The 14414-nt window shown below is 59.1% G+C and overlaps 1 protein-coding gene across 1 annotated transcript in view; it reads left to right on the forward strand.

The window, feature by feature from the left end:
• Window positions 1-14414, forward strand: part of HCN4 (hyperpolarization activated cyclic nucleotide gated potassium channel 4) — a 91599-nt gene that overhangs the window by 44216 nt on the left and 32969 nt on the right. The window contains exon 3 of the mRNA XM_069025777.1: window positions 13244-13405. Within this exon, the coding sequence (XP_068881878.1) occupies window positions 13244-13405 (162 nt within the window). The remainder of the gene's footprint in view (window positions 1-13243; window positions 13406-14414) is intronic.

Raw genomic sequence — 14414 nt, forward strand, 5'->3', positions numbered from 1 at the left:
CCCCTGAGCCCTCCGGAATCCACCACTGCTGGTGGGAGCAGGAGCGATCCCCTGATCCCCTGAGCCCTCCGGAATCCACCACTGCTGGTGGGAGCCAGTGCCGCAGCCAGGAACGATCCCCTGATCCCCTGAGCCCTCTGGAATCCATCACTGCTGGTGGGAGCCGGTGCCGCAGCCAGGAACGATCCCCTGATCCCCTGAGCCCTCCGGAATCCACCACTGCTGGTGGGAGCAGGAGCAATCCCCTGAGCCCTCCGGAATCCACCACTGCTGGTGGGAGCCAGTGCCGCAGCCGCTGCCAGGGCTGGAACGGGGTGTGCCCCACATGGCCAGGGCTCAGTGGGGCCCTGTCCTGCGTTCCAGGGCAGATGCACAGCCCGGGGCCTCTGGAGGCACGGCCAGTGTGGCTCTGCAGGGCCCAGCGCTGGAGCAGCCTCTCTCTCCCCCACGGAATGTCTGGGTGGACCCGCAGCGGTGCTGAGAGCGGAGGCTGGGCCGTGCAGCTGCTGGAATGACCAGTGCTGCCACTCCTGGGGGCTTCATTCCCCCAGGCCATTCCGCAGTGCTGCTACCAGCAGGTTTTCTCTTCCTTTTTCTGATGGGGGCAATGTTTCCTGCTGCTGGCCGGGGGGTTCGCAGCAGTGGGGTGGTGTTAAACCAGCGGAGAATGATCCAGACTGGAGAGGGCAAGGCAGGACAGGAGCAGTGAGCAGGTTTTGGATTCCCACAGGACTGAGTTTCCTCTAAACTGAACAAGAACCGAGCAAACATGAGCACTTAAAGCAGCTCCACTCGTGTTTTGTAGTGGAGCTTCTCTGTAGAAGCGGCTTCTCTGTGACTTCTTCCTTTCTGCTCCTCTGCTGGAGGGGATGAAAAGAGAGTGGGGATTGAGGGAGCACAGGGTGGAGACAGGCGCTAAAAATAATATAAATGGCCATTGTAGGTTACCAGAGTCTAAAAATACTCCAATTTTACTTACTTGGGCTACTTCTACATCAGAGAGTAAAGCGAATTCAGAGCAATCTGATGAGAACAACCTGGAAGAAAGGAAAAGCTTGGCATTCTTTCCTTGAAGGGGAAGGGATTAAAAGAAAAAAACCAAAAACGTGTACAGTAATAATAACAGCAGCAATAATCAGCTAGAAAAAGACGAGTGCTGTATTTATTTTTCCTGCTATATTCAGCAAAGATAGGGGCAGCCAATGAAATTGGAAAGGCAGCAGATTCCAAAAGCAGTCCAGGCAACACTCCTGGAGACAGCAGCTGTGCAGCCATGGGAGCTCCTTCTGCAGGGAACCCCTTCCAGGGGCACTTTGGGGGTTCCTGGGAGCTCCTTCTGCAGGGAACCCCTTCCAAGGGCGGCACTTTGGGGGTTCCTGGAGCTCCTTCTGCAGGGAACCCCTTCCAAGGGCAGCACTTTGGGGGTTCCTGGAGCTCCTTCCACAGGGAACCCCTTCCAAGGGCAGCACTTTGAGGGTTCCTGGGAGCTCCTTCCCCAGGGAACCCCTTCCAAGGGCAGCACTTTGGGGGTTCCTGGAGCTCCTTCTGCAGGGAACCCCTTCCAAGGGCAGCACTTTGGGGGTTCCTGGAGCTCCTTCCACAGGGAACCCCTTCCAAGGGCAGCACTTTGGGGGTTCCTGGGAGCTCCTTCCACAGGGAACCCCTTCCAAGGGTGGCACTTTGGGGGTTCCTGGGAGCTCCTTCCCCAGGGAACCCCTTCCACGGGCAGCACTTTGGGGGTTCCTGGGAGCACATTCCCCAGGAAACCCCTTCCAGGGGCAGCACTTTGGGGGTTCCCAGGAGCTCCTTCCACAGGGAACCCCTTCCAAGGGCAGCACTTTGGGGGCTTCCTGGGAGCACATTCCCCAGGGAACCCCTTCCAAGGGTGGCACTTTGGGGGTTCCTGGAGCTCCTTCCCCAGGGAACCCCTTCCAAGGGCGGCACTTTGGGGATTCCCAGGAGCTCCAAGAGCGGCACTTTGGGGGTTCCTAGGAGGTGTGGGGTAGACAAAAGGAATGATTCTGTGTGTGCCCTGGGCAAGGGGGGTCAGGCCAGCGGAGGAGTGAATCAGGGCCCCATTCCCAGTGGGATTAACTCCAAGAGATGCAGCAGCAAAGCCGTTTTCGAAGGCAAATAGCAAAGATGGGTAGGGTTATTGGGAACTGTAGGGTTATTGGGAGCTGTAGGGTTATTGGGTGCTGTAGGGTTGGGTGCAAGCTGTAGGGTTATTGGGTGCTGTGGGGTTATTGGGTGTTGTAGGGTTATTGGGAGCTGTAAGGTTATTGGAAGCTATAGGGTTATTGGCTGCTGTATGGTTGGGTGCGAGCTGTAGGGTTATTGGGTGGTGTAGATTTATTGGGTGCTATAGGGTTGGGTGGTTGCTGTAGGGTTATTGGGTGCAATAGGGTTATTGGGAGCTGTAGTGTTATTGGGTGTTCTAGGGTTATTGGGTGCTGTAGGGTTATTGGGTGCTGTCGGGTTATTGGGTGCTGTCGGGTTATTGGGTGCTGTAGGGTTATTGGATGCTGTAGGGTTATTGGCAGCTGTAGGGTCATTGAGAGCTGTCGGGTGTGTGCTGGTGGCCCAGCTCTGGTGATGAGTCTCCAGGACAGAAATCCCAGGAATACGGAGGGGACCCCGTCCTCCCCCAGTCCTGGGCCTGAGGCCCCGCTGCGGACCCTGGGCTGGGCTCCACAGCCCTGAATTGTGCCTGAACCCACAGCCCTGCCCTGCTGGTCCCGTTCCTGTCCCGGGGGTTATTGGGATGTTGGGCTGTTACACCCCTCACAGAGCTGTGCAAATCTCCTTTTCCCTGGCTGGGGCTCCTGGGATTCCTGCCCTGCTCGCTATCACCAGGCAGCATTTCCTGTAGGATTTCTAATTACAGGGCAGCCTTTGGGGACTCTTCCTGCCCAGCCAATATTAATGGAGGCTTAGAATATTTTAGGTACACTTTAAATACTGCTTTTCAACATCTTTGTTCTGCCTGAGTACACTTTTTATATAATCTGTATAATCTATATACAGCCACAGCAGGAATTAATCCCTCATACTTTCATAAATATCATCTGGGCTGCTTGTTTGTTAAAAACCAGTTCTCCCTGCCCTAGATTCTTCAAGGAAATGAAGAATTCACCCAGCCCTTCCCCCTTTGCTCTCCTGCTGGGATGGGAGCAGCCTCTGGTGTGTGTCCCCAGGTTCTGGGAGGTGCAGGTTCTCAGGACTCCCTTTCTCGGTGCTGCTCCCGTGGGATTTGTCCCCTCTCAGGTGCAGCAGGAAAAGGTTCCATTGCTGTTGTTGCCCCAGTGGAGTGGGAGGACATCCGTGTCCCTGTCACTGGTCCCGAGCCGCCTGTGACGTGTGGCACTGCGGTAAAACACGTTGGTGTCAGCCTGGGCAGGGCAGCTGTCCCTGCTGAGGTCCCCGGAGGGGATCCAGCCCTTGCTGGGTGTTCTCACACTCGTCTCTGTTGGGGCAGCTGAGAAAAGCCCAGCGCTGGCAAAGCCCCTGGAGTTTGTGCTGCCCGTGCCCACGGCCTGGCACAGCTCCTCCCGATCCCTGCGCGGCTGCAGCCAGGGATTCTGTCCCCGGGCTGGGCAGTGCCCCCGTCCTTTCTCCTGCCCTTCCTGAAGTGCAGGAAGAGCCAAGAGTGCCCAGAGTGGATCCCTGTGTGGGTGAGGGCCGTGCCCCCGTCCTTTCTCCTGCCCTTCCTGAAGTGCAGGAAGAGCCAAGAGTGCCCAGAGTGGATCCCTGTGTGGGTGAGGGCCGTGCCCCCGTCCTTTCTCCTGCCCTCCCTGAAGTGCAGGAAGAGCCAAGAGTGCCCAGAGTGGATCCCTGTGCGGGCGAGGGCTCAGCCAGGTGACAGCCAGGCCGCGGTGCTGAGCACCCTCTGCCCCCTGAGCTGTGCCCACGCTCTGCCCCGTGGCACAGGAAACATTCCCCACCCTAGGCCTGCCAGGAGCTGCCTTCCCTGGCTGTTACAGCCCCTGGCAGCATCCCAGGAGTCCCGGCTGGAAGTTGTGCCTGGTTGCCGTGGCTGTAATGGAATTAGAGCGCAGGATTGAGTTAGGCGAGAGCGCCCTGCGTCCCTGCAGAGCACGGAGCATCCTGGCAGGCTGTGCCAGGCTGGAGCAGCCACAGGCCCTGCTTTGGGACAGGAAATAATCAAATAGAAACCCAGGGCTGTGCCAGGGCCTCACCTGCCTGCGCTGCCCCCGCTGTGCCCACCAGGGAGAACCTTTCACAGGCAAACGGGTGCCTGCTCCTTTTGGGGAGTGCAGTTTCGGCTCTCGCCTTCCCCTGCGCTCCTGCAGACACCCAAACTGGGCTAGCAGAGGGCTAACAAGCATGGCCTTTGCTGGCCTGATTGAAGTGCAGGTAGCGTTAAAGAAACGCTGGCAATTGATCAAGAGCAAACTGCAGGAGTTCTTTAGTTCTTGCTCCAGGGCAGGACCTGATGAGTTCGTATTCGGTCTGTCTCGGCTGTTCATCGTACGGATCCCTACTGGGATTTTAAAAATCTGCTCTGAATTTTGAACTAGACAATGCAGGTGGGACTGAAAGGAATAAGAAAGCAAAGGTCGCTGCTGATTCCTTTCTCAGGTTGGGAAGGAGAGCTGTTCCACGGGATTCTGAGGAGCCAATTCCCTGTCTCATTTAAGAGCCTGTTCTCGTGATGTGGCTGTATTCCTGCCATGTCCTGGTGTGTGTTTATGGACACAGAGCTGGCAGTCCCTGGTTCCCATGTCAGGCTGTGCGTGGGGACAGGGGGCTCCTGTGGCACACCAGGCGTTCACTGAGGCCGCTCTCAAGTGCTGCAGAGGGAGCATCGGCTGAGCTCCGAGACAACAGCTCTGAAACGACGAGTGATTTCATTCACTGGCGTTTAACTTCTGCCTCCTGCTCAGAGACCTTCACCGGTGCTGGAGCTGGCACCCTGTGGCACTCAAACAGCTCCCAGAGAGCCATGGCATAGCCCAGCTTTGGGAAAAGGGTTGGGATCCCCTTCCGTGGCACAGCTCTGTAATGTCCTCACTGGAAACAGCTCCGGGGAAAGGCTGGCACTGCCCTGGGTGATGCCACAGCCCGGTCAGGGGCAGGGCTGGCACTGCCCTGGGTGATGCCACAGCCCGGTCAGCCCTGCCAGCCCCTGCCAGCAGGGTTTGCCTGGTGCTGCTCCCAGCCAGCTGCCTGCACTGACCGTGGCCTGGAGCTCGGGGCATTCCGGGTGTTTTCCCTCAGCCCGGGGAGGTTTTGCCCAGAGCGCAGGGAGCCCTCCTGGCGCAGGCTGCAGCCTCACCTGCAGCGCCCGGGGCAGGCATCCATCACCTCCCCGTGCTGCTGCGTTCCCTGTTCCGGGGGGAACCCTGCCCTGAGCCAGCACGGAGCCTGGCACCACCCTGCACACCTCTCAGTGCCCCTCCTGGAGCCATCCCCAGCCCTCCAGGCCCCGGTTTCCAGCCACCTGTGTGCCTTGTCCCTTTCTCAGGGATTTAAGCCTCCTTTCCCCTGAGCAGCCCAGATATTCCTTTCCCTGGGCACATCTATGTATAGCTCCTGGGCAGGGCAGACCTTTTGTCTGGTGACCGTGGTCATTCTGAACCGTCCAAAAAAAGCCCGTGACCTATTTCCAGCAGTGATTCACTGCAAGCCTCTCAGAGAACCACAGTTCCCAGAGGTGCAGATAAGAGCCACGAGAGATTAGAGGCAGCCTCAGCAGGTGAGATATCTAATTCCCCTTGAGAGCAAGACCCCCAACCCCTTTACAGCTCTGGGGTCCTGTTTTCCTTCCCTTTTTCCAAAAGCTGTGGAAAACCTGAGTTGGGTGAATATAAACCCAGTGGAAAAGCAAAGGAGAGCTTCCTCCAAAGTCACAGAGCTTCCGGAAAGAGCCCTGGCCCCAGTCCTTGTGTCGCTGCTCCCGGGAGGTGACAGTGCCACCGTCCTTCCTGCCGCTGCTGTCTCACAGCCAGGGCGGTCTCACACTCGTGGAGCCACAGCCCAACCCCAAATGTTTAAACCAAAAGGTTTAAAGGGAACCGTGCAGGAAACACGGTCGTTTCGAGTTGTGCTGGGAAATATTTTTAAAAGTCTGTGACATGTTGCCGTGGTGACAAAAGTTCTTAAAACGATGAAGATTAAAGTCTAGGCTGGGAATGGTGGCATGGGGAGAGGAAGGGGGGCTGCTGTCATGACAACCTCAACTCCGAGAGTGCAAGAGGCAAAACACACGGTGATGGCAGGATCTTGGGGGTTTATATATATCCATAAACATCTGCCAGCTATGCCAGCCTTCTCAGTGCTAATTACTCCTGCTAGTTCACCTTTCTCTGCTGTCAATATTTTCCAGGAGACACAAGTCTCGGAGGGAGAAGGCAAGAACATGCCTTTTTTTCCCCCTTCCCCTCTGCACAGGCTTTGTGCTGTTCTCTGTCTCCGTCCCCTGAGCTCCTACCTGGGGAAGAGCTTCCAGTGGCCAGGAGCAAGAGTTAAATCACCTCAGGAGGAGCTGGAGGCTCGAACGGTGCCCTTGGAGAGCTTTCCAGCCCCGGGCAGCGGCAGGAGCAGTGCCCTGCCTGCACACACACACTGAGGCTCTTCCTCCTGGGGCCTGGCTCGCCACAGCCCACGGGCAGCAGATCAGAGCTGCCAGCCCGAGCTTTGGCTCAGCACTTTGCCCTCAGCTTCCAGGGCAAGAGGCTTTTCCCTGCCGTGTGCCCCGCTGGCCCCTCCGGAACAGCGGAGCTCGGGCGTGGCGTGGAGCTCGGGAGCAGCAGGTTAATGTCAGCACAGCCCCCCCGAGCCCCGCAGGGAGAAGCTGCCACGGCAGCACGAAGGCTGATCGCATTCCGAGTGTAAAATGTGCTTGGCTGGCTCCGCTACCAGCTGGGCCCCGGAGCCGTGCCCTGCGAGGGGCTGCTCCGGGCACACGGCCCCGGCCCCTCCCGAGCCGCAGCCCCGGCACACGGCAGCGTCAGCAGCTCTGCGGGCGGCGCTTACGGCACTGGGTGCCGAGCAAGCAGAAAGAGACACTGCACCCCAAACTCCTGCCTTCGTCTCCAACTCCCTCTCCTGTATCAGGAAAATTAATCCGCAAACACCAGAGGTTTATGTCCAAAAAGGAGACAGAGGGGTTCTGTTACTTGATTCGAATAAAGGGAGAGGCCATGGGGCATTCCCCTGGGGTCTCTCAAATTTTTGGAGGGCGCAGCCTCTTTTTATCCCAGTTTCCCGACCACATTTCCCTCTCTCTTTCCCCATTGGCTGAGGTACTCGAGAGGTACAGCCTTCCTGGAACGCCTAAGACTCCCTTCTAATTTATACCCCCCCCTTTATTTTAATTCTGATGGAATTTATGGTTCTTCCCATTGTTTCCTTCATCTCTCAATATCCAATTCCATTTATCAGCATACCTACACTTTATCTGTAAAGACAAATCTCTTTCTTTCCGTTCTTGGATCAGTGGAATCCTTCCCATTGTTTCTTTTATCTCTCAGTACTAGTTTTACCTACCCCCAGCTTGTTTGCAAAGACAGGTCCCTGGTTCCTTTGGCCTGCCTGTGCCCCTGGGTGCTGGCACAGCAGGCAGCCCGCAGCCCCAGCCCGTGCGCTCAGCCTGCACATGGAGCTGTGCTCCGCAGCCCGGCCCGGCTCCCTCTGCTGCCTGCTGCTCCCAGCCCCGGATCCCCGGCTCCCTCCTCCCGATCGGCACGGCCTGACCCAGCGCTGGCCCTTCCCAAGGGATCCCGCTCCCCGAGGTGTCGATAAACCCAGCTGGGTTCCTTTATGGGATTCTTCCTCCCCAGCTCAGCCTGGTTGCAGCAACAGTTGCCTCGGACATCTTTGTATAATTTAGTGGCTAGAACAGCATTTTCTCCGTTCTTCCAAAGAAAAAAACGTGTAGAAATGTTTCCGTTCTTCCCAAAGAAGGACGTGTCCATTTTTCACCAAAACCCGAGGAGCTGCTCAGGACAGGAGTCAAACTGGATTATATTTTGACGCATCTTAAGCGTGACATCCCATGGAGAATGAAGAGGAAGTTGGGGACGGTGAGGAAGGAGCAAGGGGAGGGGGCTGATGCATTTCCCACAGCAGCCTCGGGAGAGGGGAAAGAGCAGCTGAGACGCTGCCGTGCCGTGCGCCGCACCCTCCGTCACCCCCCAGGCGGAGCTCCTGCGGGAGTGCCCTTGCCCTGCCAGCCCTGATGGCTGTGCGTGCTCGGGGTGGCCACGGTGGCTCGGGGCTGGCTCTGTGTGTGCTCAGGGCTGGCTCTGTGTGCTCAGGGCTGTGCCCAGGGCTGGCTCTGTGTGCCCAGACTGGCTCAGGACTGGCTCCGTGTGTGCCCAAGGCTGGTTCTGTGTGCCCGGCTGTGCCCAGGGCCGGCTCTGCGTATACCCGGGCAGGTTTGTGCTCCTGGGGAAGCCCACCCTGCCAGCTCCGTGTTCTTTGTCTGTCCCTCGCTGCAGCCTCCCAGGATGGGGCTGCACATCGGGGCTCCCAAACCCTTCCCCTTGCCTGGCTGTGTCGGTCAGGACTCATGCCGGGTGTGGGGAAGGTGACACCTGGCACTGATGCCCAGGTCACCCACACCTGCTTTCTCAGTGAGCTGCCCTCAGCTCGCACACTGGCTGGAACGAGCTCGTGGTCCAGGCTGGTGTCGGGACTAAACAGGCTGGGGGGGTGTGGGTGAGCCACAGCGCCGCAGGGACTCAGCACAGCCACCCTCGGCGAGCTGGCCTAACAGGACTGTAGGCTCAGGAGAGCTCTTTGCAGAACCCACCCGTCCCTGTCTATCGGCAGATTAACACCGGGGGTGAGAAGGCAGCTAATGCCTCTGGGAGGAAATGGATCTTTACCTCTGCTATCTTCAAAAGCCAAGGAGATCGAGGCAGGCTGAAAGGCGTGTCAGCTTCCTTCCCCACAGCCCACAAATGCTCCTCCTAAATGTGGGTGAACATGTCTTTCCTCACAGAGAACAACCTGAACGCTGACCCTGGGGCACCCGCAACAGCATGTGAGCCTGTTTTCATTTTAGAGATCTGCGTTTCCTCCTCAGCCCTGGGGGGTGTTTAAGCCAGAAATGAAGAGCAAATTCTTTGCTTTCCACTAAGCTGGAGCAGGGTCATAGCTCCTTGGTTATCCCCAGGGGATTTATCCCAGTTGTGTATTAGCCATGGTGCGGGCACAGACACCAGCCCCGGCTGGGGACCAGCGGGATGTGGAGCTGCAGCGCTCCCGCTCCGTTGGCAGTGCGTTGGCGAAGGGCAGCGGGCAGCGCCAGTGCCTCCCTGTGGAGCAGAATCTGCCCAGGAGCCCCGGCATGGCAGCGATCCTGCCGGAGCCAGCGCTCCGATGGGGGGCTCGCCCTGGTTCCCGTTGGCATCATCGGGGTGCCCCAGGGCCCCCAGAGCCCCGCAAAGCCCTTGGATCTGGGCACAGCACCTCCAGAGCGTGGCAAGCCAGCAGGGCTGGGCAGTGGCATCCCAGAGCAGATGTGCACTCACACCCGGCCCAGCTGTGCACTCACACCCAGCCCAGCTGTGCAATCACACCAGGCCCAGATGTGCACTCACACCCAGCCCAGCTGTGCAATCACACCCAGCCCAGATGTGCAATCACACCAGGCCCAGATGCGCACTCACACCCAGCCCAGCTGTGCCAGCAGAGCTGGGCACAGGGGCTGTGCCATGGGCTGGGCTGGGCCTGGCAGGGTGTGCCCGGAGCAGCCGCTGCCCTGCCCAGCGCTGCCCCAGGATGCCCCCGTGGACACGGTAGCCCCACGGCCCCAGCCGGCCTGCAGCAGAGGGATGTTGGTGGCCCCAGAGGGATGGTGGTGGCCCCGGCCAGCTGGAGCCGAGGGATGGTGGTGGCCCCAGATGGATGGTGGTAGCCCCAGAGGGATGGTGGTGGCCCCGGCCAGCTGGAACAGAGGGATGGCGGTGGCCAGCTTGGAGCAGAGGGGTTCTGGTGGCCCAAGAAGGATGGTGGTGGCCCTGGTCAGCTGGAGCAGAGGGATGGTGGCCCCGGCCAGCCTGGAGCAGAGGGTTCTGGTGGCCCCAGAAGGATGGTGGTGGCCCTGGCCAGCTGGTGCAGAGGGGTTCTGGTGGCCCCAGATGGATGGTGGTAGCCCCAGAGGGATGGTGGTGGCCCCAGCCAGCCTGGAGCAGAGGGGTTCTGGTGGCCCCAGAAGGATGGTGGTGGCCCTGGCCAGCTGGAGCAGAGGGGTTCTGGTGGCCCCAGAGGGATGGTGGTGGCCCTGGCCAGCTGGTGCAGAGGGGTTCTGGTGGCCAGCTTGGAGCAGAGGGGTTCTGGTGGCCCCAGAAGGATGTTGGCCCTGGCCAGCTGGAGCAGAGGGGTTCTGGTGGCCCCAGAGGGATGGTGGTGGCCCTGGCCAGCCGGAGCAGAGGGATGGTGGCCCTGGCCAGCCGCAGCTGGTTTGGCCAGTGCCCGAGCCGGCTGCCCGCACAGAGCACAGGCCCAGTTCAACGCACAGCCCTGACTGGAGGCACTGGCAGGGCCGGCCCCGCTTCTCCACGGCGTCCTTGGTCCCTCCCGGCGCTGAGGCCGTGGCAGCGCTGCTGCAGGGGGGCTGCAGGGCAGCCTTTCAGATTCCTTCTGATGGCATCCCGACAGCTCGTTCCACGGACGTGGGATTTCCAAGATGGAGCTCTTACATAACCAGGAATGACTTTCTGAGGGAACTTTTGGTCCTCCCGCTTTCCCAAGCTGCCCTTTCCAAAAGAATGGCAAGGTGTCCTTTGGCTGGAAGGACAGCGCTGATCTTCTAGCAGGGATGCTGAAGCCAGAGCCGGTTTTGGTCTGTCAAAACCAGGGCTATTAACTCTATCCATGAATATCCTGTGAATGTGAATCCACACTCGGCTCCCTTCTCCCAGTGCAGGCAGCAGAGAGACAGGAAGCACAGGCAGTGCTGGGGCGGAGGGAGCTCTGGTGCCCTGGGACCCAGCCTGGCTTGCGCTACAACAGGACACAAAGTCCCGAGTGTTCCTGATGGAAACCAGAGAAGCTGCAGTCACCACTCACGTTCCTGTGCTCGTGCAGGGCCCAGCTCTTCTGGAATGTTCCTGGCCCTCCTCTCCCTGGTGAGCCAGGGAAGTGCTGGAGGGCACTGCAACGCTCTCCAGAATTTCCCGCAACACCAGCACCTCTTTGCAGCAGGAGCTTCTCAGTGGCAGGCGTTTGTTCCCAGCCCTGCACAGTTCCTCCCGCGTGCTACGCTTCCTGTTTTCCTCCCGCACGGGAATGCAGATGTATTCCAGGGAGCGGGCAGGAGCTGGGGGCTCCTGAGACCTTCGGAACCGGGGCTGTCTCGCCCGCAGCTCAGACATTGGCAGCCCATCATCGTAATCACCGCTGGCAGTCCCTGAGCCACGGTGCAGCTCCTCCTCGGGTGCCGCAGCCCGGGTGTGTCACCCTCAGGGCTCTGCTCCCAGTCACAGTCCGCATCCCAAGGTGCAGAGCAGGAGCTGAATCCGCCCTCTCCTCTCTCTTCGTGCACCAAATAAAAGCTCCCCGCCCTCCCCTGACTCGGATGGATCCCAGCCATCCTCTCAGACGCTCCGTATCCATCACCTGGTCCCTGAGCCATCCATGCCCTCGGGCTCTGCACTCTGCTTTTCATCTATCAGAGGAAGGAAGGCACTTCCTCAATCTGACAGGGCTTCTCCCTGGCCCCGGCTGGAGTTCCCTGGGTTACCGCAGGGCTGGAGCTCTTTGGAGAACACCCGGAGGTGTGAGAGGAAAAGTCATTAGCACAGAAAAACCCTGGTGGCACAAACGATCCTTCTGCAAACTGCTGCTCCAGCTTCATTAAAAGCACAGCCCCAGGCTCTCATTCCAACAGGATGGATTCGCTCTGGGTTATCTAAATGAGAATGATCATTTCTGCAGGGGGAGGAAAAAAGAGGAAAGCAGGAGGAATTATTCTGTATGAATTATGTGCTCAGCTTTCATACTGACCTATTGAGTCAGCAGTGAGAGCTGGATTTCCTAGAACGCCTTTCATGCTGGATTTTGGAGACGTTCTTCTTTTCACCCCTGAAAGATCACTCGAATGGCCTTTCTCACACCGGCAGTGTGGGCTCCAGCCTGGGTGCAGGGCAATAATGCAGTTAGCCGCAGTTATCCCAAGCATTCATCCTTCTGGATTCCCGCACCCTTTGTGCTCCCTCCTGGCGTGGGTTGGGCACGCGGGCATCGCCGTGGGCATGTGACCCTGAGGCGGGGATGGCTGGTGTGGAACAGGCACTCAAACTGGACAGCAGCTCCCACAGCAGAGGGCTGAGCTGATTCCCGCTGGAAAAATGCGATTCCTTCTCCTGGTAACAAAAGTTTTCTGCCGTTTTAGCTGCTGAGCTGCCTCCCTGTGGCACGAGGCCGATCTCTGGTGTGGTGGCAGGCACACAGTGCCGCGGTGGTGGGAGGAGCAGGATTATCCCTGTTGGAGCAGCCAGGAGCTGTGTGGATTTGGCCACACATCAGGCAGCCTGTCCCCTGTGTCACAGGCCTCCCTGACACTCATGTCCCTTGGAAGCTGATGCCCAGGCGAGGCACTTGCACCGCCCCGGATCGGGGCCGTGTCCCGTCTGACCCGTAAGAAAGCTGTGTCTGTGGGTTTATTTCACACGGGAGGAACTGGCAGGTGAGGAACCCCAGCCCTCTGTGCCATGGTTCTCTTCCCCTCGCCCACCTGGGCAGGGGTGTAGCAGCAGGACCCAGGGAACACAAGAAAAGAGAGGAATCAGATCCTCTTCCAGAAGCCTCTGCCGAGCTGGAGGCCATTCCTTGCTGCATTTGAGCCGTGCAGAGACTGCAGCTGACATCCAGCACAAAGGCAGCTGCCACCGTGGGTCACGGTGTAACACATCCAGCAAGAGCAGGAATCAAAGAAGGGCATTGCAGCTCAAAGATGGAATGATAGAGTTTACTCCTGAGGAGTGGCTGATGGTCCAGAAATACTTGCAACCAGCTTATTTTATAGAAGGAGTTACAGAGCTTTTAATGGTAAATGAGAGCACAAAGTCTCAGGGCAGGAGGGGTGACCGATGATAATTTTGCAATTTGGTTTTTAAGCTGTTTTCAGCTGGTTCTGCTTGCACACTGTGCCTGAGCCGAGCTGCTGCAGCCTTTGTGTCCCTTCAGCAGGGCTCGGGGCAATCCGTGTCATGGCACTGGGGCGGTGTGCGGGGGAGCTGCCGGCTAACCTGCTGCTGTGGCCCCGCAGATCTTCCACATGACCTACGACCTGGCCAGCGCCGTGGTGAGGATCGTCAACCTCATCGGGATGATGCTGCTGCTGTGCCACTGGGACGGCTGCCTGCAGTTCCTGGTGCCCATGCTGCAGGACTTCCCCGACGACTGCTGGGTGTCCCTCAACCGCATGGTGGTGAGTGCCGCACAGGAGACACCTTGACCTGCTCGCGTTTCCTCCTTTTCCCCTGGTTTATGTTTCCCCCCTGTTTCCACTCCTCCCACGGCCTCTTTCCAAAGAGTGAGGCCGATGAGCAGAGCCCTGGCCAGGTGCTGTGTTTTCCATCCCCTTGATTAGCTCATGATAAATAATGATAAATAATCGGCTCAGAGGTGGTGGGTGGGGCCTCCCCTCTGGCACATCCCGTGCTTCCCATCCCACCTCTCGGCCCTAAACCCAGCCCCTCCGGCACCCACAGCCTTTCCCGAGCTTCCCGTTCCTCCATGCATCCCCCGGGCCGGCCCACAGCTTTCCTGCACCGTGGGCACAGAGGCAGATCCTGCAGGGACACAGCCCCGGGGTTCAGGCAGATCCTGCAAGGGCACAATCCTGGGGTTCAGGCAGATCCTGCAGGGGCACAATCCCGGGGTTCAGGCAGATCCTGCAGGGACACAGCCCCGGGGTTCAGGCAGATCCTGCAGGGACACAGTCTCGGGGTTCAGGCAGATCCTGCAGGGACACAGCCCCAGGATTCAGGCAGATCCTGCAGGGACACAGTCTCGGGGTTCAGGCAGATCCTGCGGGGACACAGCCCCGGGGTTCAGGCAGATCCTGCAGGGGCACAATCCCGGGGTTCAGGCAGATCCTGCAAGGGCACAATCCTGGGGTTCAGGCAGATCCTGCAGGGGCACAATCCTGGGGTTCAGGCAGATCCTGCAGGGACAGAGTCCCCGGGCTCGGAGCAGGACCGGCCCCGGCAGAGCCGCAGAAGGCAGGAGCCAGGCTCCCTCTCCTGGCACCGAGCAGCAAGGAGCCGGCATGGAAAGGGCTTCCCGCTGGAATCGGAGTGTCTGGGGTCCCAGAGGACAGGGCTGGGGCTGCTCCACAGTTCCCATTGCTGGTGCCTTTGCCCCATGCCCCCGGAAGGGTCGGTGTGACCACCCAGCCACCCCGGGGAGAGCCACGGTCACGGGCTGAGCAGGCA

Source organism: Aphelocoma coerulescens, chromosome 10 (assembly GCF_041296385.1).
Source record: "Aphelocoma coerulescens isolate FSJ_1873_10779 chromosome 10, UR_Acoe_1.0, whole genome shotgun sequence".
In the NCBI taxonomy this organism is placed as follows: Eukaryota; Metazoa; Chordata; class Aves; order Passeriformes; family Corvidae; genus Aphelocoma; species Aphelocoma coerulescens.